The sequence below is a fragment of the Balaenoptera ricei genome, chromosome 18, assembly GCF_028023285.1.
Source record: "Balaenoptera ricei isolate mBalRic1 chromosome 18, mBalRic1.hap2, whole genome shotgun sequence".
NCBI lineage: Eukaryota > Metazoa > Chordata > Mammalia > Artiodactyla > Balaenopteridae > Balaenoptera > Balaenoptera ricei.
This window is the reverse complement of record NC_082656.1, coordinates 6,717,558-6,740,928: the sequence shown is the minus strand read 5'-3', so window position 1 is coordinate 6,740,928 and position 23,371 is coordinate 6,717,558. Positions and strand designations below refer to the sequence as shown.

The 23,371-nt window shown below is 55.4% G+C and overlaps 2 protein-coding genes across 8 annotated transcripts in view; one reads left to right on the top strand and one right to left on the bottom strand.

The window, feature by feature from the left end:
• SLC7A1 (solute carrier family 7 member 1) overlaps nt 1–21,147 on the top strand; it is a 67,479-nt gene extending 46,332 nt beyond the window's left edge. For 3 of the 5 annotated variants that reach the window (XM_059903320.1, XM_059903319.1, XM_059903321.1), the window contains 11 exons: nt 1,254–1,637; nt 3,698–3,856; nt 5,522–5,696; nt 7,323–7,444; nt 7,944–8,166; nt 8,888–9,027; nt 11,987–12,089; nt 13,822–14,039; nt 14,266–14,432; nt 15,076–15,184; nt 16,442–18,194. In XM_059903320.1, the coding sequence (XP_059759303.1) occupies nt 1,268–1,637; nt 3,698–3,856; nt 5,522–5,696; nt 7,323–7,444; nt 7,944–8,166; nt 8,888–9,027; nt 11,987–12,089; nt 13,822–14,039; nt 14,266–14,432; nt 15,076–15,184; nt 16,442–16,545 (1,890 nt within the window). In that variant the 5' untranslated portion in view covers nt 1,254–1,267 and the 3' untranslated portion in view covers nt 16,546–18,194. Of the gene's footprint in view, nt 1–1,253; nt 1,638–3,697; nt 3,857–5,521; nt 5,697–7,322; nt 7,445–7,943; nt 8,167–8,887; nt 9,028–11,986; nt 12,090–13,821; nt 14,040–14,265; nt 14,433–15,075; nt 15,185–16,441; nt 18,195–18,268 lie in introns of those variants that run through there. The other 2 variants (XR_009498827.1, XM_059903322.1) reach the window with 2 other exon arrangements.
• The window catches only part of MTUS2 (microtubule associated scaffold protein 2), a 531,311-nt gene continuing 514,038 nt past the window's right edge, over nt 6,099–23,371 (bottom strand). Inside the window, exons 18-19 of one of the 3 annotated variants that reach the window (XR_009498826.1) lie at nt 23,150–23,334; nt 6,099–6,115 (exon numbers count right to left, since the gene is read on the bottom strand). The gene's annotated coding sequence lies outside the window, so the exon portion shown is untranslated. Of the gene's footprint in view, nt 6,116–20,203; nt 23,335–23,371 lie in introns of those variants that run through there. The other 2 variants (XR_009498825.1, XR_009498824.1) reach the window with 2 other exon arrangements.

Genomic DNA, 23,371 nt, shown 5'->3' with positions numbered 1-23,371 from the left:
AAAAACCGTGACGATGGTACAGAGAGTGCCCACGTGCCCCGCACCCACTTTTCTCTCTGGTTAACATCTTACGCTAGTGTGGTATCTTAGCTATGATTAACGACCCGACGTTGATACAGCTGAAGTCCACGCTTTATTCAGGCTGCCTTAGTTTTCCGGGCTGTCCTCCTCTGTTCCGGGATCCCATCCCCGCCTACATGACGTGCGGCCTCCTGGCTCCTCGGGCTCCTCCTGCTCGTGACGGTTCTCTGACCTTCCTCGTTTTTGATGACTCCTGACGATTGGTCAGGTGTTTCGCAGAGAGTTCCTCGCCTGTGATTTGTCTGATCTTTTTCTCAGGATTCGCCTGGGGTTGTGGGTTTGGGGAGGAGGCTCTCAGAGGTAAAGGCCCTTCTTATCACATCATACGGTCAACTGTAACTTGTCACTGTTGATGTCGACCGTGGCCACCTGGCCGGGGCCGTGTCTGTCAGCGTTTAAATCACTGTCCTGCGATGCTGTTCACGGCGTGGGTGGCATCCTGGGACTCCCACTGGGTGTGTCCCGTGTGAAAGTCGGGTGCCGGGAGCCATGTGTGCATGGGGGCCCCCTCTTGGCATGTGATCAGGAGTGCATCACATAGCACTTTGGGCCAACATTTTGGTCCAGAGGAGAAGTGCTTCCCCGAGTAGTGACGGTTACAGGGAGCCCTAACTTGTGAGTAATTCAACGCTTTTCTGCTCTGGACCTAACTCTGTGTTCTAGTGGAGACGGCTTGACCCCTGCCCTCAGAGGATCCCAGGAAGGTCTCTAAAAGGCATTGTCGTTGCTATCCAAGGCCTCTGGGTCCTAATAATTAAATTCAAATGTGGTTTGGTTTTCTTCCCCCAGCAGCCCACTTGGAATAGCGTCTTGCTTTTCCTGGCAAGTCGCACGATTATTGAGGGCAGGAACGACGTCCCTAACGTGTGCCTCGCGTGCTCTTTCTGCCCGTAGCAGGCTCTCGCTTAAGAGCTGAAATCAGTGTGGAGGCTCAGAGACCAGAGTCCAGTCGGCCAGCGCGTGGGCCTCCGGGTGTTTCTCCCGCTTGTCAAGCCTGAGACCGGGCAGCCGTGGGTGGGTGTTGTGACCGCGGGTCGTGGAATCATGACGTGCGAGGCCTTAGCTGTAGACGACGACACGGGACCACCTTGCCACCCATGCTGCGGTGAAGGGGGTTAATGGGTGAGAGCGGGGCGGTGATGAAACACACACCCTGTTCTTTCTCTCGGCAGGTGTGAGCCGCAGGATGGGGTGCGAGGTGCTGGTGGGCATCGGGCAGCAGATGCTGCGGCGGAAGGTGGTGGACTGCAGCTGGGACGAGAGCCGGCTGTCCCGCTGCCTCAACACGTTCGACCTGGTGGCGCTGGGGGTGGGCAGCACGCTGGGGGCCGGCGTCTACGTGCTGGCCGGGGCCGTGGCCCGGGAGGACGCGGGGCCCGCCATCGTCATCTCCTTCCTGGTGGCCGCGCTGGCCTCCGTGCTGGCCGGCCTCTGCTACGGCGAGTTTGGCGCTCGGGTCCCCAAGACGGGCTCGGCCTACCTCTACAGCTACGTCACCGTGGGCGAGCTCTGGGCCTTCATCACCGGCTGGAACCTCATCCTCTCCTACATCATCGGTAGGTCCAGGAGGCCTGGAGCCTGCCCCCTGCCGCCTCGGTTGTTCCCACCCCCAGCCGTGGGCCGTGCCCCGCTTGGCTCCCCAGACGCACAGAGCCTGGCACCCCCCTGGCACCTGCGCCTCGCCGAACTGCCGCACGGGTTCCCTTTTCCTCCAGCGCAAGGCGGAGGCCACCCTCGGGCATCACTGCCCTTGCTTCTTAGTGATCAAGTACACGGGCCGACCTTAGTGGGGACAAGCCAGGCCAGCAAGGAGGCCAGTCCTGTCAGCACGACAGACGCAGAATCAGTAGGGAGTTTGTATCTAGTTAAAAAGGACGTAGCGTCTTTCAGTATTTTTTCTGATTACTTGAGTACATACATCACTGATACAGAAAAATTTAGGAAATGTAGAAGAGCACAAAGAAGAAAGTAAAAATTACCCACCCTGACAGCCTGGAGAAATTAATTCTCTTATTCATTCATTCTCTCAGTGAACGTTTATCAGGTGCCTCCTCTGTGCCCGGCACCTTGCTCAACATTAGACCCGTGGAGGAACAGGATGACCTCCGTTCACAGAGTTCAGGGATATAACGTGGTTAATATTTTTGTGAACCTAAATGTGTATTTTTCTGTCTAGTATGTCTCTATACTTGTAAAACAATATATAGTGTACATTTTTCATAGCATTAGTTATTTTTCCATAGTAATATTCTTTTTTTTTTCTTTTTATAAGTTTATTTATTTATTTTATTTTTGGCTACATTGGGTCTTCATTGCTGTGTGCGGGCTTCAGCAGTTGTGGCACGCAGGCTCAGTAGTTGTGGCTCGCGGGCTCTAGAGCGCAGGCTCGGTAGTTGTGGCGCACGGGCTTAGTTGCTCCGCGGCATGTGGGATCTTCCCGGACCAGGGCTCGAACCCATGTCCCCTGCCTTGACAGATGGATTCTTAACCACTGCACCACCAGGGAGGCCCCATAGTAATATTCTTGATGATGTACCATTATATAGATTTATATACAGATAATTGATTGGGTGTCTTTGTGGGGTATTTAGATTGTTTCCAGCTGTGTTGTTGTTATAAACAGTTAATTACTTAGTGTCTTTGGCATATAAAAAAGAAGCTGTGCTTTTTCCTTTAAGATGGTCTAAGCAGCAGAACGTCTGGGTCAGCGGGCCTGCGTAGTTTCAAGGCCCGTGTTGCCTGTGATCCTCCGGATGGCCAAGGCAGGTCACTCGGGCCAAGTTCTGTGGAAGATCCAGACCACGGTCACCAGCAAGGCCCCCTTCGAAGATAAAGCAACTTTTTGTGGATATTGGAACTTTAGCGACATTTCCCGAGAAGCATTGCTGGAAAAGCAGTGACGTTATTCAGATTCAGAGAGAGAGAGAGAGAGCAGTCAGCTGTTCTTGGCCTTTGGGGTGCTGGACGCCGCATCCGTTTGTGTTGCCGTCGGGCAGACCCTCGGGGCCGTGGCCCGCGTCAGGTGGTGCCGGCCCGGGCCCGGAGCAGCAGAGGCGGGGGTGAGCGGGGACTTTGCTGCCGAGGTGGAGCCAGCCCCGAGCCGCTGTCCTTAGTCCCCCGCAGCGGGAGGCAGGCCTGTCAGCTCTGCTGCTGGGCTCTTAGAGAAGGAGCTTCCTGAGGAGTGTGGCCCCTGCTCTCTGCAGCCCAGGAGTGGGTCGTGAAGCCACCTGAATGGTTCGCCCTCAGGAGTTCTTGTCGGATGAGATCAAATAAGTAGAACTCAGTGCTGTCAGAGTGCCCCTCTGTGCTCAGGGTGACATTAGTTTGTTGGACTTTTATTATAACTGAGTTACATGTATGTTTGAAACGCATGGTATGCACGTTGTATTGGTTGTGATGGAAAACGGGTTTCTTGCCAGGCTCCACTGCTCGCGTCTCTGCAAACACTAACTGGCCCTCACTTCCGAGTCAGCACGTCCCAGGGTCCGGCGGCCACCGCTGGACCCCCCTGCGCCGGCTGCGATCCCTGCGTGAGTGCCGCCGGTGCCGAGCTTGGTGACAGGTGCTCCGTTAACTGTTTCCCTTCAGTTTCGCCTGACGGTGTGTTTTGTGGCAGGTACTTCGAGCGTAGCCAGAGCCTGGAGCGCAACGTTTGACGAGCTGATTGGCAGACCCATCGGGGAGTTCTCGCGGACGTACATGGCCCTGAATGCACCCGGGGTGCTGGCCGAAAACCCGGACATATTTGCCGTGATCATAATTCTCATCTTAACAGGTAAAGCCACACACCGGAAGGCACTGGGTTGGAGCGAGGGGTCCAAGGTGTAGAACAGGCTCCCATTAAGTTGGTTTCTTCCTTTTCTCTTTCTCCCATCCCCCCATTTTCTTCCTCTCCTTTTTGTAATTGATACAGACATCTTTTTTGTGGCTTCTTAGAGATTCACATAGGATTGACCTGTTGAATCGGTCGAGTTACGTGTCATTTAATTTAAAGAGAATCTCAGGTGTTTGCGTAACTTCTTGTGGAATAAGATTTTATTAATGCTGCAGGCTTTTTGATACAGAAATTCAAATTCTTTGGAGTCAGCGGATGACTACTTGGAAAAGGAAAGCATTTGGCATTTGTCAGCCAGGGCGATGTGGAGGAATGAGGGCCTCAGTGTTGGCGAAGGCTCGGGTGGTTTACACCCAACGGCCGGCAAAACACCCTTTAAATAAATAAGCTTCACCACGAAGTTGCTGGTACGGAATTTTAAAATCGCAGGCATGGCTTGGACACAGCTGATGGCAGCTTCTTAGTGGCATTTACCCGAGTCTCAGCCACTAGGATGGGAGTTTTGTTTATATAAACATTAAGCTGAAATGCAGATAAATTCTCCTGTGAGGTTAGAAAATCTTGGATGGGTTTTAAAAACAACGTGCCTTATTTTACACACCACATAATTGAAATCATTCCGCACAGGCCAGTCTCAGCAGTATTTCTGGTCCAGCTGGCAGGAACATGTATCAGAAATTAAGTCTGCACGAGTGAGATTTTCATAAACACGAGAGGGAGGGACGCTGAAGAACAAACATGGCGGAGAAGTGTTCCCTGTGATGAATGGCTTAATTCTGTCCTAATGCCTGTTTTTCAGAACTCAGTCTATTACGTAGAGCGTCTTTTGTTTTAAAACGTATAAGAGACCTACGCGGCAGGGCAGTAGTTTCCAATCAGGTCGGTGGTCACGTGTCACCAGGCACCTTCCCTGCCTCTTTTCTTGCCCAGCCGAGAGTTCACTACAGAAGCGTGTGCCCTGCGGCAGTGATGTCACGTGGCCCCCGTGGGTTTCTATCATTCGGTGTCTTTTTTATCCTGAGTTTACAAGCTGGCACTAGTCTAGCTTATACATTGTTCTTCGTGCGCTGAGTCCAAGGAGGACCCGTACGTGGCAGGGGTCCCACAGCCCAGGTGGCTGTCACCGCTAGCACCCCTAGCAGTGAGTGCATGACTCCTCTTCTAGAGAACTCTCCCTCTCCCGAGAAACTGAGCAAAGTGTCTCTTGGAGGAAATGAAATCCTGCTCCCGGGTGGCTCTCGGGGATGGAGGCTCAGGAACAGGGAGGGCTCTCTCCCTCCTGGCAGAGGGAGGGCCTTGCTCTCGGGGGCCGTGGGCTGACACATCACTGCCTCTGCTGTTCCTGGTGCCCCTGGCCTGGCGTCTCAGGTCCAGAGGGGATCTGGAAGGCCAGCCTTGATGGCTTTGTTCAGCACACCCTCAGACCTTGGTTATTTTGATCCCTGCCTCTAGAATGAGAATTAATTCAGCCCCATTCCTCTTCGGAGGTCTGACGCTGCTTGGATTCTTTTTAAGTCACCCTCTCATCCCCGTCCCCATCCCAGGAGGACTTGCCTGGTACGAGGTTAACACTGAGAGAGAGTTTCTGTTTATGCGCTTTTACAGGACTTTTAACTCTGGGTGTGAAAGAGTCAGCCATGGTCAACAAAATATTCACGTGTATCAACGTTCTGGTCCTGGGCTTCATCATGGTGTCGGGATTTGTGAAAGGATCAATTAAAAACTGGCAGCTCACGGAGGAGGATTTCCAGAACACGTCTAGTCGCCTCTGCCTGAACAAGTGAGTGTTGCTCTGTCTGTGGGTGCGTGACGGTCATGGTGGGTGATGCCGTCGGCTATGACAACGCGAGTCTTTTTTTTAAAGCGTGATTTGAACTAGAATGTTTTGTTATTATTTAATTGTTTTTTTTGCAGTCAAGTAGCTGAGGGTGTTTTATCTGTTTGAAGTTTGGGTTAAGTTTTCTTTCCTTGTACTTGACTGCACACTGTATGACTAAGGAAGACGTTGGGGAAACAGTATCTTCATGCTGATTCCAAAATTGTGCATGGTTGAGGATCATTGTCAGACTCACTCAGGAATCCCTTTTCCCTCATATTCTGTTTCATGACCAAGCTCTGAATTTTGTTTTCAGAAAAGATTTTCTCTGCAGCACCATGGTGATAACCACTTTATTTTGAAATGCCTTCCTATTTAATAACCTAGAACAAAGAAGAAATATGTGGAACTTTTATCACAGGCTTTTATCGGAGGTTTTCAGAATTACTGAAGTCTCAGAATGTGATCATAATAATCTCCTTCACTCGCACTCAGCTTGTGCCGCGTCAGCCCTGAGAGACCGTGGCCCCGTCTCCCTTCCGTATCTGGGGCTCAGGACACCCAGGCCTGGAGGCAGGTCCCTGGCCAGCTCCCCACCCCGTGCCTTTGCAGGCCTCTAGGTGCACCCTTACCGAGAGGCTCATCTTATCCAGGAAACAGAAGCCAAACATCAAAACGGGCCTTTCTGATCTTTTTTGTCAGATTTTTGGGTAAATCTTAGGGTCCTAGGATGGAGAATGGGGAGTTTTCATTTTGTATACAATTCTGTTTTAATTATGGCTAAAGGTTAAACTGCTCTGATGAAGAGACCTTCCTAAAAGGGCAGTGGCTTTAAAATGATTTCTCAGGTCCTGGAATGAACAGTCGGGGGGGCTGGCCAGCGAGACCACACGCTGGCTTTCAAGGACCCGATCTCCCGCCTGGCTGTCCCGTCATCCTTGAGGATGCCGTCCTTGTGCGCCTGGTTGCATCTGGGCTGTGGGCACAGGCATGGCCCAGCTCTCCCCCGAGGGGACAGAGCGTGAGGACAGTGCACTCAGATCCGAAAGACCTGTCCCCACCCGCACGGGCACCCGCGCTGTTCGCTTGGCGCACGGGAGGCAGGGGCGGCTTAAGACATGCTTTTCTCCACCGAAACAGTTCACCCTTTCTAACCGCGGCATCTCTGGAAATGCTTGTTTTCAGACATGAGCCGCTGGTAAACGTGCAGGACTTTGCGTTTTGGTCCCGGGCGGTGGGGGGGGGGGGGACCGCTGCGTCTGGCGGGCAGCTGAGCCATGCTCTGAGGGTCCCGGAGGAGAGGCTGCGGTCGCCGGTTCCTCCCCTTCCTGATGGGCACCCTGCCTTGCGGTCCCTGCCCCGCACAAATCAGTATTCAGCCGGGGCGTCTGGAAAGGGCTTGGTTGCCCCTTGCAGCCCTGGCCGTGCAAAGCAGGGAGGCCCGTCGCCCAGGAGTGTGGTGGCTGTGACAGCCGTCCCAGGACCGTTCACCACGGGTGGGGGGCCCGGCCGCGGGGGGACGGTCGGGATGGCTCCTGTTGGGGACCACGGAGCGGGCGCTGGCCTCTTGACTGTGGCTCTCTCTTCCAGTGACACGGAGGAGGGGAGACCTGGTGTCGGGGGCTTCATGCCCTTCGGGGTCTCCGGTATCCTGTCGGGGGCAGCTACCTGCTTCTACGCGTTCGTGGGCTTCGACTGCATCGCCACCACAGGTACGCCGCCACCCTCGGCCCGCCTGGCCAGATCGCTGCTTCCCTTCCCGGGCGCGCGTGCGCGCCCGTTGCCGCGCTCTCCCTCCTGAGTACCGTGTGCGCTTGCACCTTCCTGCTAATGTTCCGCTTCGTCACTCTCCGAGTGGCAGGCCTGACGGGAAGCGGCATCCTGAACGAGACCGCCGGTCCCCTGCGGGCCGGGAGGATGGCGCCGTACACAGCTGCAGCTGCTTGCAGACCTGTGCGCTCCGGGAGAAACAGGGCCGCTAAAAACACCGTCGTCCCGGTGACTGAACGGGCCGGGCTCCCGGGCCTCCCGCCTGTTCTCTGCTAAAGGCAGCGAGTCTTCCTTGCCGACCGTCAGTGTAAAGGCCGAGAACACTGTCCCTGGGCTTGTGGGTGTCGTGCTCTGTGGTGCTGGGGGAAGGCCCTGGCCCCCACAGGGCCCCGTGCCATGGGGTGGTCCCGAGCCCCCCGGCTGACCCCTTGCTCCTTCCAGGGGAGGAGGTCAAGAACCCCCAGAAGGCCATCCCCGTGGGCATCGTCGCGTCCCTCCTGATCTGCTTCGTCGCCTACTTCGGGGTGTCGGCCGCCCTCACGCTCATGATGCCGTACTTCTGCCTGGACAAGGACAGCCCCCTGCCAGACGCCTTCAAGTACGTGGGCTGGGAGGGCGCCAAGTACGCAGTGGCCATCGGCTCCCTCTGTGCCCTTTCCACCAGGTGAGGAAGCGGAAATCTCGGGAAGGCGGGCTTGTTGTGACTATTCCTCTCGTCCCTTGAAATAGAGCCAAACCCCAGCCCTGATCGTGTGGCTTCTCCCCTCGTGCTGCTGTCGGTCACCCCAAGGGCTGTTTGTGTCACTGACATTTCACCTCGAAGAACCCGAGGCCCACATTGTAGCACTGTCTACTCAGCAAGGTCCTGGTTCTCTGTCCCCATCTGTGGCCACTGGACCAGGCCGCCTCTGTGAACACTGTCTTTTGGCCCTTAGTTCGGCCATAAAGCAGAGGCTACCTTGAAAAGGGGAGCATGTGCCTTTTAATGGCAAACACTTTGCTCTGATGTTTTCTGCTAGCCTGGACACACAGGAAATATTTGCTAAAAACTGACTGACCACAGAGAAATCCTCATGAATGCAGCGATGCTTTTATTTTCTGTTTGATTCAGCTAGAAATAATCACGGGAATAAATACAAAATTTCTCTTCCATAAAACTATGTCTAGCTGCCACGCTAGTTTACGTTACGCGTCTCGTGTTCCTGTTAGACTTTGCAGTAAGTGCTTTTCCGGGGGTTGGTGTGTTGAGTCCCTGTCTTTTAGGTGCGGGCTTCACAGTTTGGAGACAGCTCCCTCTCCTCGGTGGTAAACACGCGTGGTGCGTTACGGTGCCTTTATTCCCATGAGATATTTTACGGACGCATTTTGCTTTTCCTCCCGTCTAGCCTTTTAGGGTCCATGTTTCCCATGCCTCGAGTTATCTATGCCATGGCTGAAGATGGGCTGCTGTTTAAATTTTTGGCCCAGATCAACAATAGGACCAAAACACCAATAATCGCCACGTTAACCTCAGGTGCCATTGCTGGTAAGAACTGGAATTTCACACGCCAGTATTGTAACAGTGGAGTTATAATTCCCTAGGGAAATATCTTGAATTGTGCTGGTCTGAGAGAAGTTGTAACCGGCCTTTTTTAACTTTGGGTTTTTACTCTTGTACCTGGCTTATTGCAAGGTAACTAAGTGCCTTTTTGACAGAAGGCAGAAGCCAGTTTTACCGAGGATGTGATGGAATTCTCAAACAATTTGAATTTTTAAATAGTTATCGTTTCATTGGACAGAGCTTAGAATACACGCTGTTCCTTCAAAGCCCGGTGTCTTTCCCCTTTTCTGAATGTCCCTGAGCAGACCTTGGTGGGATGACATTTTACACGGTACAAGCCAAGTGACTTTTCGTTGGTACTGGAAATTCACCATCCGTGTGTCTTAGCTTGTGAATTCTCTGGGAAGTGAGAATCCCTTCCGATCGATGCTTTATAAAACGTGTCACCTGTTCCGCAGGGGACATTGAGGGTGTGGCTGGTGAAGCCGTTGGCCCTGAGTTTATCAACAATGGCAGGTCCAGAGGAGGCCGACCTGGCCGCATAGCGGGTCCCTCGCCAAGAGGACAGTTCCGAGAGGTGAGAGCCGGGGGCTAGAGAACCCTTGGAGCTCTGTGTGTGCCATGAAAGCCATGGCCGCCCCGCGAGGAGGCTGTGCTCCTTTCTCTTTCCTCCTCGAGCCCAGGAGGCAGGTGCACACAGGTGAGAAGCGCAGGCTGAGAGGTAACGTGGGATGCTCTCGCCCGGGGAGTGCAGAGCTTGCCTCTTGGTTCCTGGTTTGTTTTGGGGCCAAAGTAGCTGGTTCCTTCCAGCCCATGAATAGAGCAGTGGGTCTTCTTGGTAAATGACGACACACGATGCCAGTCACAGCTGTATCACAGGAACTTGTCACATAGCCTTGGGTGAGGCGTAGGACCATCTTAAGGAGTGAATTGTTGTTTAGTAGCATTTACGCCCTTAGCAAAGTGTGCTTATAGTTTTGTGGATTAATATTACATAATGAAGGAAAGCCAGTTTTTCTTATTTTACACATTTGTTATGTGAGTCTGCATTCTTGAGGGGGATTGCAGTGGGGAGATTAAGGGGCGCCATGTGCCAGAATATGACCAGTATGTTTAAGGGATTAAGGAATTGGAAATCGTGTTTTTTCAGTATTTACTTGTAATCTGATTGTATTGAAGACTGGCCTTAATTTCCTTCCTCTGCTTATTAAGGGACATTAAACTATAATCTTTAAAGTGACTGTAGAGTACTCACATCGCCAAACCAAGGGTTTGCTCTTTCTTTTTGTTTGGCAGGGGTGGTAAATAAGTATTTAGTTTTCTAAAATCACCTCACATGGAAGAAGTTTGGCTCGAGTTCCTCTGAGTGGGAACGTAGGCATTTTTAGCATACACAGGGGAATCCTCTTCTAATTATCCAGAAGGGCCTCACTGCTCTTTAATTCTGTTTTTTAGCCTCAATTTGAATTTGTTTTAGTTGCAGTGGTCTGTGTGGGCTTGAGAAATATTTGTGGAAAAGTTAACGGCTTAGTGTTTATGTTTCAACTTGTGTTGATTGTGCGTGATTTGAAAATATCCCAAAGTAGATCCAGCCAAGTTATTTTTTAAATGGGAAACTTGACACATATACCCACATAAATAGACATGCATACTCTCATAAAAATCTACACAAGATTTTCAAAGAAGCATGCATGTTCTGTTTTGCTTGAAGTGGGGTCATGGCAAAGGGACTGTATTGTCTGGGAACAATACTGCTTTCCATGCCCACCTTCTGGGTTAGGATCCTCTGTTGAGGGCAGTGGACTTGCCCCCAGCCGCCTCCTCATCACTGTTGCCTGCTGATGCAAGTATCAGGAGATATGCTTGGGGAAGCCAGTGGCTGTCTGGTCTGCCTTGTTCAATGGCACATACCTAGCACCCAGTGACTGGCATGCTCACGAGTGCCATTGGATGAGGGATGAGGGATGAATGGATGGATGATGGATGGATGGATGGATGATGGATGGATGGATGGATGATGGATGGATGATGGATGGATGGATGATGGATGGATGATGGATGGATGGATGATAGATGGGGCGATGATGGATGGATGATGGATGGATGGATGGGTGGTGTATGGGTGGATGATGGATGGATGGATGGATGGGTAGATGATCGATGGATGATGGATGTATGGATGATGGGTAGATGATGGATGGATGGATGGATGATGGATGGGTAGATGATGGATGATGGATGGATGGATGGGTGGATGATGGGTGGATGGGTGGAGGATGGATGATGGATGATGGATGGATGATAGATGGGGCGATGATGGATGGATGATGGATGGGTGGTATATGGGTGGATGATGGAGGGATGGATGATGGGTGGGTAGTTGGATGGATGATGGGTGGGTGGGTGATGGATAGATGGATGATGGGTAGATGATGGATGGATGGGTGGTGTATGGGTGGGTGGTGTATGGGGGGATGGATAGATATACATGTCTGTCTATGCGTCTGCATGGTGTAGGGGAAGACACATTGGGCTCAGAGCCATAAGAAACTAGCTCAGAGCCTGACTCTTCCACTTAATAGCTGTATGACCTTAGGTAAGTCTCTCAACATGTCTGAACTTCACTTTCTCCATTTGTAGTGTAGGGATGGCTGGCAAAATTGCCATGAGGGTCAAAAAGGATCATGTTGATAAAAGTACTCTCCATATATATGTAATTCAGACAGTAATTATTATTACTGTCTGTTGAGAGCTGTGTATATGGTTACTCCTGAGCTCTTCTCCCCTTTAAGCAAAGTCACCGTGTTCTTCCATGGAAAGGGCCGGGGAGGGCGAGGGGGAAAGTAGAAGCAGCACCCCTCACACAGCCTGGGTCGCAGCTGGGTTGTGGTTCTGGCTGGCTGTGGAGGGCCATGCTCGGTCCTGACTTTCGTTTCCTCCCCAGGCGTGATGGCCTTCCTCTTCGACCTGAAGGACTTGGTGGACCTCATGTCCATTGGCACTCTCCTGGCCTACTCTCTGGTGGCCGCCTGTGTGTTGGTCTTACGGTAGGTATGGCTCTCTGGGTTCCAGGACAGAGGCACCCTGCCAGCCTTCTTTTTAGCAGTTTGTGTCAATGGTTTATACAGTGTAAACTTCAGGCTGCGGACAGCTCCTTTGGGACCCGCCTGGGAGAGGGTGGGGTCTGGTGGTAGAAAGCCTGGCTACTGAGAATATCCCTGAAGAGTCCGGGGTGGCCCCACCTGTCTCTCTCATGGGCCCTGATTTTTCTGGCTAGATGTTGGGAGGGTAGAGACAGGTTATCAACCCGACTGTTGGGCCTGGATCCTTGGATCAGAATTTTTGAAGGCTTAGGGTAACGATTTCAATTTGGTCCAGGTTCTGGGACAGAGAGGACTGGGGTCAGGCCCTGGTGGGAATTGGGAGAATCCAAGACCTGTGAAACGTGGGTCAGTGTGATGCTTCTGTGGCAGCAGTGCACCGGCCCCGGAGGAGTGAGTGCCGTTACAGGTCCCGGAGTAGCCAACCGTGTTCAGGAAGACTCTCCAGGTTCTGGCTTGGAGTCCTGTCTGGACCGGGCCAGCCCCGTGGAGGACCCTAGTAAAGCAGTTCTGGGCCGAGGCTTGGTGTCCTGGGGTCCTCCGCTGCCACGGTGCCCCTCTTTTCAAGCACACCCCTGCTCCAGTTTTCCTTTGCTCTGGGAGACAGGGCTCTGCTTCCTCACTCCCAGGAACGACCCCAGGTAGGGCACGTGATGAGAACAGGTACTCGTGGAGATGCTCAGTGTGGTCACCTGGGGAGAGCCCCCGACTTTCTCAGGGGTTTATACTTGCCAGGCCATTGATTCCATCCCTAACGTGCTCTACAGCTAATTACCTAGCTTGAGCCTCAGTAGTGGCTCTGGAGAGTCAGCTAGAGCTAGTTTGCTAGTTTCCGACCACTTTTTCCTTCCCAAGAGCTCAGTGCTAAAATCTTCTCTGAGTTCCACCCCACTGTCTTAACTGACCGAATGGTATTGTATGAGTGAGTCAGTGAAAAAAGTGGTTAAATATCTTTATATTCGCTCTTAGATTAGATGCAGAATAATTCAGAGCACTCCGTTTTTCAAAGCTGGTGGGAAGGATTCGACCTTTGTTCATTTTGGCTGGGAAGATAAGGAGCCTCATTTAAAATGAGTGTTTCACTTGCAGGTGGCTTGTGTCTTGGAAATCAATGCCACAGGCTTGGTCCTTCACCCAGCTCTATAGAGTTATTTATTCCAAGGCACTTGGAGTTTTAAAATAAATTGATCCAATTAAGTCTTGCAAACAGGATTTCTCAAATTCATCAGACTGCAGACACATTTCTCTGGCTCTCTGCACCAGATAGGGTCCTAATATAATTGCTTTCTATTTCTGTCTGTACTGTTAGCTCCCTACAGCCATAGTTTTGTTGGAAGTGGCCTAATACCTTAAGCATCCAAGGGCCAGTGCTACTTTTCAGAGCAAGAGAAACTCTCGGGACCTTCCTCTGGGCTGGTTCATGGTGGAGGTCAAGTTGCCTCATAACAGAGACACCAAGGAGGGTGTTGCCCAGAGGCAGGAGCGGAAGGTGAGGCCTGGGTCTCCTCCTCTGTTTCTCTTCGCTGGGAAATGCATCATTGTGATCATCCTCTTCCCGTCTTATGCCTTGTGTCCTGGGCAGCTTACCTTTGAAGGCTTACTAAGAACTTGAGTTAGTGTGTGTCCTTTTGCTTAATTAAAGCACATTACGACGGTCAAGCAAACTGCTGCTTTACAGGTATCAACCAGAGCAGCCTAACATGGTATACCAGATGGCCAGGACCAGTGACGAGCTCGACCCAGTCTACCAGAACGAGTTGGTGAGCACCAGCGATTCCCAGACGGGCTTTTTACCAGAAGCAGAAAAGTTTTCTCTGAAAACCATACTCTCACCCAGAAATACAGAGCCTTCCAAATTCTCTGGGCTCATTGTGAACATCTCAACCAGCCTCATAGGTAAGAGCCTGCCCTTCCCTGTGCGGTGTTTGGGGTGTTGCTTATCCCCGGGGGTGGGCAAGAGCCGGGCTTGCCCTGGACCGTGAGGTCAGTTATTCCGTCCTAATTGGGGTTGGTGCCTGCAGAAACGGAGCCTCCCTCTCCGTGGGTTTTGGGGAGAACTGAGGAGATCTGTGTGTGGGAACTTGGGAAATGATGGAAGTGCGTTTCTCTCTCTCCCTCTTAGCCCTGCTGGTCGTCACCTTCTGCACGGTGGCTGTGCTTGGCAAGGGGGCCCTGGTAAATGGGGAGCTGTGGGCAGTCTTCGTGCTCATGGGCTCCGCCTTCCTCTGCTGCGTGGTCACAGCCGTCATCTGGCGGCAGCCCGAGAGCAAGACCAAGCTCTCGTTCAAGGTGAGCAGCTCGGCCTGACCTGGCTGCAGGAAACCCCCCGGGAGGCCGCCCTGCCTACCGGGCTCTGCGAGGCCTGGGTGGGCGGAGGGAGGTGCTCGCTGGCCGGCCTCGGGCGACGTGAGCCTGGGGCTCCCAGGCACAGACGGCGCCTGCTGAGAGAGGCCGGGCCCTGGCTCGCAGGTGGGGGAGCGCCCTGCGTTCTCTGGGCTTCTCATAAATACACGTCTGCCCTGGTGGACCGCATGTCATCACCAAGCCTTGGGGATGACCAGGGCTTCTGCATTTTTCGATTCTACACATAATAAGGTAGTTCAGCCTTAGAGATAAAGCAGAAGCCCCTCTTCCAGCCCCTTCAGGGGAAGAGCAAGAGGGGAAATTAGACGAGAGCTCACTTTGGCAATTAGTAGCGTAGAACAAACTCCCACCTACTAGGATTTGCCTGCGGGGGTGTATTTGGGGGGACGGGGTGTGGGTACGGAGCTGGGGACTGGCACTCAGCCCCTCCCCACGTAGACCTGGCCGTCCGTATCAGCCTCGGGTGCGCTACTTTCTTGGGTAGTTTCGCTAAATGACTCGAGCAGACGCCGTCCGTCCCGCACTCTCCATCGCATCAGACCTGACGCTCCGCCTCCCGTCTCTGCAGGTGCCCTTCTTGCCCGTCCTTCCCGTCCTGAGCATCTTTGTGAACGTCTATCTCATGATGCAGCTGGACCAAGGCACATGGGTCCGGTTTGCAGTGTGGATGCTGATAGGTACGTGAGTTGTGGGTTTCGAGGTGACCAGCACGTGATGTCCCAGCGTCTCTTAGAGGCCCCCAGCCCCGCCAGCCTACGTTGAGTTGCTCATTCGTCCTCCCTGCTACTGGCTGGATGGCTCGTGCCCTCCAGCCGCCCCCGTTTCAGATTTCAAAACACAGCGAAAACACGCGTAGTCAGCGGTTTCCTCTCTGACAGTGAGGAACTCCTGGTAGGCTGTGGGTCCTCCCCTCCCTTTTAGATAACTTTAAAGCCTTTGTCTGCTAGTTATCTCGGGCCAGAGCTTGACTTTCTCAGAACGAGCCCGTGAGTCTGCTGTCCGTCCCAAACAGTGGGCTGCGGGGAGTGGCTGGGCCTGTGGGAAGCAAGGGGTCACCCTTTGGGTGCTGGCCCCATTTAGCGCCGACCGTGGCCCCTCTCTGGGCCTCCGACAGCAGGCGCTGCGGAGATGGACCCGGCTTCCTTCTGTAGTGTCGGAGGCCGGGGGCCGGTGCCCGGGAGACTGGCCTTGACCGGTCCGTGCCACTGACGAGAGCGGTGACCCCCAGGCCGTGTTGCGGCCAAACCTCCCAGCCCCAGTGACTGCGGGAGTGGAGGTGGCAGAGGTGGAGGACGCCCGCTTCTGAGCGTCCCCGACACGCTCCTGGGTCCCAGGGCTTTTGGTGGCTGGGTCCTTCCTTCAAGGCCTGCTCTCCTGTGTCACTGGCACAAAGGTGGCCCCAGGGGGGTGGATAGTTAGGGGCACAGACCTCTGTGGCCCCTGACACTCGCTGGAATGACTAAATTCACGGGTTGCACGCAGTCCCAGGCGACCTGAATGTCTGAGTCACTCAGGGAGGGAGAACGAGGGCTGTACAGACGGCGCGAAGAGCCTGGGGACCCCCAGCGCCCTTGGAAGTCCACCGTGGCGGGGACAGCCTGACTTGTGCAGGGTCTGTCCTGGCCCCCCCGGCGCCCGCGGGGCACCCCGCCAGGTGGGCAGTGGATGAGGCTGCGGAACCAGCGCCCACCCCACCCCGCCGGGGCCCCCAGCCCAGCCGCCCCCCCTGGCCTGAGGCTGCCCAGAAGGACGCGCCTTTGCCGAGCGTAGAGGCGACCCCGCTCGAAGAGTCGCGCCCTCCTCCACGGGGGCCCTGCCTGGGGCCGCCACCTGCGGAGGCCTCTCGGCGGGGCCGCCTGCAGAGGCTGCTGCGGGGACTGCTTCCCGGGACCCGACGGTGCCCGCTCACACCGGTCTCTGCCCTCGGCCCGCAGGCTTCTTCATCTACTTTGGCTACGGTCTCCGGCACAGCGAGGAGGCGTCCCTGGCCGCCGACCCAGCAAGGACTCCTGACGGTCACTTGGACCATTGCAAGTGACGCACAGCCCTGCCCCCAAGGCCCCGGCAGCACCTCGCCCCCCTCGCGCACCCACAGAGCACAGTTGCCACGACGGGGTGGCCCGCGACCCGCGTGTCCTGCTCAGGCCGGCTCGCTGGGCCCGTCCCCTGGCAGCTCCCAGCTGGGGCCACGGGGCCGAGGCTGCCCACCTGCCTCTGAGCCTCTCCCTGAGCAAGACGGCAGCCCTTCTCCTCGCCGGCCGGGCGCCCCTGCTGCTGCGGCCTCGGGCAGAATGGAGGTCATCTTCTCTCGTCACCTGAGCGGTCCGGCCTCCCTTCCAGGGACTGTGCTGGACACTCCGGTCCCCGCCTCCCCGCCCGGCCCCGAAGAGCCGCCCCGGATGCCAGCTGAGCACCACGACACGGTCTGTCCCCAGCTGTGCCACCCCAAGCCTGAGGACAGCGGTTTAGTTTACTTAGGAAGGAAAACTAGACGGTCTCCTTCTCCTGCTTCTGCCCTCCGAGCTGCCTCCAGAGGGGTCGTGAGGACTGCGGTCTCCCCCCTCCTTCCAGGCAGGGGCTCCGGCCCCCCTCGCACACTGCACACTCGGGCCGCAGGCCGGGCTCTGCATGGGGCCAGGGCAGTGGCTACTCCACCCGGACTTCCTGCAGCCACCAGCCGTCCAGGCCCCGGGCCAGTTCCTGCTGCTCTGGCGTGTCTCAGCGCCGCCGAGTCCTGAGTAACTGGAATGTGACTGTTTCTGTAGGACGCGCCTCGAATGAGCAGAGCGGAGAACAGCGCTTCCTGTGGTCCTGGCTCCTCCCTGAGTCCTCCTGCCACTCGTAGGTCGGTGTCTTGGGTCTCAAGGTTCCCAAGGCCGGCGTCCGCTCGTCCTGAGTGACGGCGTGGCCCTCCAGCTGCTTCTGGCCCCTCTTGTGTCTTATCCTCACGTGGAGTCCTTCTGTCCGTCGCTGTGAATCAGTCACTCCACCACATTCAGTTGGCGCTTAACAGTGGCGCGGAACACAGCCGAGTAATTAATTACCCCGAATTGTCCAGGGTGCGGGGTCTGCATGTGAGATGGTTTGGGGTCACATTGCTGTGCCTCTCGTGTGGGTGTGTGTCGTCCACATGCTGCGGGTTGGTGACCCTGCCCCGTACCCCTGCCTCGGTGTCCGTGTGTCCCTGTGCACACGGCACTCCCTCCCGAGGCCCTGGGGACACTCCTGGTAGCCGGGCCGAGTCTTCCTTCCCGAGAGAGTGTAATTCAGTAGACGGAAGGGCCCGTGTTGGCAGGAGGTGAGGGCCAGGCATGTTTTACTCCACAGAAAATGTAAATGCTGCTTTTGAAGCTTAGCTCCCCATATCTTCCCCCTCTGGCCTTTGTCACAAATCTGGTAGAAAGAAGCCTGATGAACTGATGGCACTTGGCTTTTCTCCCTCTGCCCCAGAAAGTTCTTGGAGAAAAATGCAAGAATGAGTGAAGCGGCCAAATGGCAGGGTCAGCCTTCGTTCTAGGCTCTGGCCACTCTGGTCACTCGTGGAAGCTTTATTCTCAGTATCACTTGTGAATCTTCCAGCGGGAGGATTATAAGAGCCCAAAGCTTGGATTTCCAAAGAAAGGTATTTAAATTTATGTAGCTTGGTGCTGTACAATATTTTGATAAACGTTAACTTATTTTGTTGGGGTTTTGGTTGTCTGCTGTCTTCTTGGGACCTGTTAGCCATTTGTTTGCTTGATTTGTCTGCTGTTTTTCCACAGAGGCAGAGAGCGTGAGGGAAAGAGGGTGTCCAAGAAAGGTGGCAGGTTGAGAGGTGTTTTTTCTCTTTTTCGTTCTGGCTGAAATTTCCCCGTGTGACACCCCCCAGCAGACTGCACGACTGACGTTTCAGCCAGCAGCGCTCGTGGCTCTCCAGCCAAGAAGGTGTGTCTCAGCATCTCACGGGGCGAGCGCGTCCTGACACGTGGTCCCCTTCCTCACCCAGAGCCGCGAAGCGCCGCGCAGAAGGGCAGTGGCTGCCTCGAGAAGCCCCCCGCCCTCCCCCCCGGAAAGAGCGCCTGGGGTCCCGGGATGGGGCCTGTTGAGAGCGGGTCTTCGTACCGCTGCCGAGGGTTTTCTCTTCTGTGCGTGGGGCGGTGCTGCCAGGAACGGCGTTTGGTGGGCGCCTCCGAAGTCAGTGGGCTCTCTGATCACACCCCTCCTTCCTGGCCCTGAGCTGGACATGCGCACAGACACGTACACACACAGACCTGCCAGACAGACACACGGACACAGACACACAGCCAAAAGTAACCGCCGGAAGTGCCCGACGGGTTCACATCCCAGCCCCTCCCGCACTCGGTTCCACGGCTCGGCTACGTTTTCCTGCAGGGTCAGGAGTTCCACATTTCCAGTGACGCGCCCTCCGGGACACCGTGTCTCCTTTTATCTGTGCACCAGCCCCAAACAGTCACATTGGAAAGACCCGCTTGTGGTGAGGAAGCGCGCCTTCCTGCCGCCCGTGGCCCCCTCCCTGCGTGTCCACGGCCTTGTGAAAGCCCACGCGGGGTCCCCGGGACCTGTGCCAAAGTGAGGGGTGCGGGGTCTCCGGGGAGGCAGCGGGGCCCTGAGCCACCCCCCCGCCCCGGGCGGGGATGGGGGCCTCGGGCAGGAGCTCGAGCCTCCGCACGGCCCCCGGCTCACCTGCTCGCCCCTCCTCTGCCCGACTTTGGGCCGGCTTTGCTTTTACAAACCCAGAGGGCCCCGTGACGGAGCCATCTTTCCAGGCCGTTGTGGAGAAGCTGCTGAGTTTATACTGTCGTCAGGGTCACTCGCGTCTCCCCCACTCTGGGTTTTGTCCCGTTGAGTCCGTCTCCATCAGGTGATCGGCTTTCTGGCTCCGTGTAGTTTGGACACCACGGGCCTCGCCCTGCCCTGTGTCCACAGGTGACCGCAGCACTGCGGAGGCTTCTCTGCCCACCCCGAGCCCCCGGGCCCGTGACACTCCCTTCTCCACCTCTGACACGTCTGTTCACACCTGGGAGGGGCGCGGGCCCAGCAGGAGCCTCGCGATGTGTTTGCTGTGCTTTGTGCATGGCGTCGGGGCGGACGGCGGGAGGCGGGGGGGGACCCGGGCTGTACCAGGTCGCCTCCCCTCCACCCCCTCCTCCCGGCAGCCAGGGTGAGTTGACAGGTCTTGCCGTCCCGCCTAGGATGGCGTCTAGCCTGATGTAGGCAGAGCTGCCAGCATCGGCTGTGTGGACACGTCTCCTAATGGCCCCACCCAGACTGTAGGCGAGCCCACGGGCATTTGAGGGGCCTCACTGCTGGAGAAAAGCTGCCTGGCTTCATGCTGGGACCTGTCTTTCCTGACCTGGGTGCCCCGCTTTGACACATTAAGAGCCGCTTGTTCTGTTGGCACCCGAGAACCACCCCCGTGGAGACAGGAGGGAGGGGACTTGGTGCCAGGCCCGGTGGCCCGGGTGCTCTAGGATGGATGGAGAGGCATGACCACCATGACCACACTCTTTGGGCGCAGGCGTGTGACGCTTGTGTGAGTTAACTTCAGATGGAACTAAATATGTGTTGTGCATAATTGTTAGGTGTAATTTAAAATGCATCTGTTTGCCTTGGTAATGAGAGTATTGTATGTAAGGCTCCTTAGGGAGAGCAAGATGTACATTTTATCAGACTCTTGTGGACTTTTTTGGGTAACGAAATGCTTTATTGGTCCAGTGGTGCAAGAAGCTACATACATTCTGTATCTCATCATCGTAGTTACAATACCTAATGGGAGGTTAAGGCAGAAAACAAAAGTCAACTGACCTTCCTGTTCATCACTATGGCCCAGTCTGTGCCCGTTGCTTCGCTGGGTGACAGTGCTCTTTCAAGAGGGGCGTGGACTGGCCAAGGGTCTCGGGGCGCAGTTCTCCGGAGCCCCCCTGGCCCACCCTGTAAATGTGTTGAACTGCTGAAAACCCCCATGAGATGAAAGACCTTGGCTTGAAGTCCAAATGGGATTTCTCCAAACAGAGTCAGGGAGGAGGGCTGGGAAGATGCATTCAGACTTTGTTAAATTATTAACAAGGTATATGATTTTGTGTTTCTTGATGACAAACTTTTTAAGTTTGGGGCTTATTTTCCCATTGGAGAAGTTATATATTTAAGATAAGTTTCCTGCTTACGTTGTGCCTTTCAGCCTTGATGGGTCTAAGGAGCACAGAGGGTGATGATCTTCTTGAGGGTTGGTTTCTAATCAAACCTGAAGAGCTGTGGTTTCTTCAGTACACTTTTTCTTCTACTGAACGTGGAGCCATTATTAAGAGAATTGTGTGTTTTTTATTATGTAAATTGTATAATATTTTTGCTTGTTTGATGTTCTGTTTTTCTAATAGTTTTCTTATAGTTTCTTATAACTGTGATACTAGATTTAGATTCTGACGCTAACTGCAAATCAGATGGGCCTCTGCTGGTCCCCCCGTTTTTATTTTAAGGACAAGAGTAGATGTCGTCCATCACCTTTAAAAAATGTGAACTTCTGCTCTGTATCCCAGTTTTGCTGACAACACTGCATTGATACCGTACTTCATGTTGTAAAGTCAAGCTCTTTTGTGGTACATCCTCTCATGCTTCCGCAAATCCTAATAAATTCCGTCTATGGCCTGGGCGTGCTCAGTGTGATCTCAGGAATTCCGGCAGCTCGGGGGGCGGAGGGGGGGCCCTGGGGTGGGTGCCCCGCAGGGAGTTCAGACCCTGCTCTTTGCTTCTTGAGTATCTGCCTGCTTCCCCACAACCGGAAGGATGTCGCGTTGCCTCGTTCTCCTTCAGCCGTTTGGTGGAAATCCTCATTCCGGCTTTAGCGCCTCGGCCAGGGAACCCCTCGACCCTCATTTAGGATCCTCTGAAGCCGTCTCCCCACCTCCCACTCTTTTCCGGACTTGGCTTGGGTTTGGGCCCAGAGGTCTTCCTGCCAATGGGTCTGCGGGGCCTGACGCTGCTCGTTTGCAGAAGCACTTGGGTGTCAGTGCAGCAAACCCCTCTGCCTTGAACACCGGCCTTGCGTTTCCGGCCACACGCCCGCCACCCATCTGGAGGGTGGGGTGCGCGCAGGAGCGGGAAGGGATGGGGAGGGTTGTAGCTGTTCTCATAATCCTTGATCTCTCACCACCCCCCGCCCCCCTTGAGAAAGGAAGCGCTTTCTTCCACAGGAGGCACACTCAGTCAAGGGGGCCTTGATTCCCAGACCCTGAGGCCCCGCGTGATCACGCTGGGAGGTCTGCTGCCCGAGAGCAGAGCAGGGGGCGGCTGCCGGCCCCGCGCGCTCAGCATCAGGAATGTGAGGGGCATCCGTCGGCCGCGCGGTGAACCACCCACCAGGCCTGGACCGCGGGGACGCTTTCCCTCCGCGCCCAGGGGTCTGCAGGGACGAACGCAGGCAGGGTGCCCCTTCCTGCCCTCAGCCGCCCCCTCCCACAAGGCGATCTGTGACAACTGGCAGGCGCCCGTGAGCCCAGATCCGGACTTGTAGACGGGCTGGCTTCCCCGAGCGGCCAGTCCCGCGGCGCCACACTGCCACCTAGCGGCCGGCGCGGGCGGGCGCCTGAAGCGCCCCCGCCAGGCTTCCGGGCAGTTTCCTAGGAAACCCTGATGGGGGCCTGTGGGTGGGGAGTCACCTGGAGCACAGTTTGGTGATGAAACGCGTCTGGTGAGTCAGAAGCTGCCCCCGGACAGCCCGGCCTCCGCAGCGGGGAGGAATCTCACGGACTCCTCGGGTTGCTGTTCAGCCACCAGACGGCCGGGAGGGCGGGGACACCTACCCGGGGTAGCCCAGTCCGCCGCTCTTCCAAGGGCCATCGTTTCGCTTTACTGTATAAGCCTGTCCACCAAGCCATCAATACGGCCAGAAAAAGTGCGATGTGAGAGAGGCTTCGGGAATGAAGCAGGTGGTACGTCCGCTGATGACGTGAGCTCTGGCCTCCTTCTCAGCAGCGATCCGCGGGCACCCAGGACTGAGGTGCGGGAGCCGGGAGAAGCTGCGCGGTCGGACTTTCCCACGGACGCTTTACATTTTCACTCCGTGAAGCGGTGCGGTTACTTGTTGAGCGTCTGCTAACGCAGCCCCTGCTACGTGGATCTGGGTGCAGTTGAAACCGACAGCAGCAGCTGAGCCTGCCTGGGTTGTCTGGGGGGAGGGACCCGGGGGGCCTGCAGGGACGGGAGCGCCCAGCTTAGGCTGCACAGCGCTTCATCCCGCGTGGTGCTGGCTCTGGAAAACTCGCCCAGACTTGGTGAGGGAGGCAAAGTCGCCTGCATGTCCCCCAGAGGGGGAAGGAACAGAGCTGGGCGTTCAAGAAACCCGAGGTGTCCTGCTTTCGTTTTTAAAGAGGTCTGAGAGAAGCAGACAGGTTCAAAAAAAAAAAAAAAAAAAAGATATTTAGCAAACTTAAGCGAATGAGCTCTAGCCTGTGATGGTGGTGGTGATTTTTTCGAGCATTTGACCCAAACTCCCCAGCGGGCAGGACCCCGCCTCTTGCCTAGAGGGATGCAGGGATGCGATGCGAGGGTGCCCCGCGGGCCACTGCTGGGGGCCTGTTCCCGGATGCAGCCACGGAGTGAGAACAGCCTCCAGCAGCGGGTGGGACGCCCTGCCCCCCGGCTTCTACCTGAGCTTCGCTCTCCTCACTCCTTCCAGCGTCGGGGACCGAGCGGCTGACTTCAAAAGCCTCTCTGCCACGGCAGGACACACGTACAGGGGGACACAGCTCTCCACGGGTGCGAGGCCTCTCCACCCTGGTTTCCTCCGTGGGCCGTGGGCCGGGCGCCAGCGCCCCTCTGTTAAGCGGCTGTGCTGACAGGAGAATGCAGGGTGGGTATGCTAAAGGTGG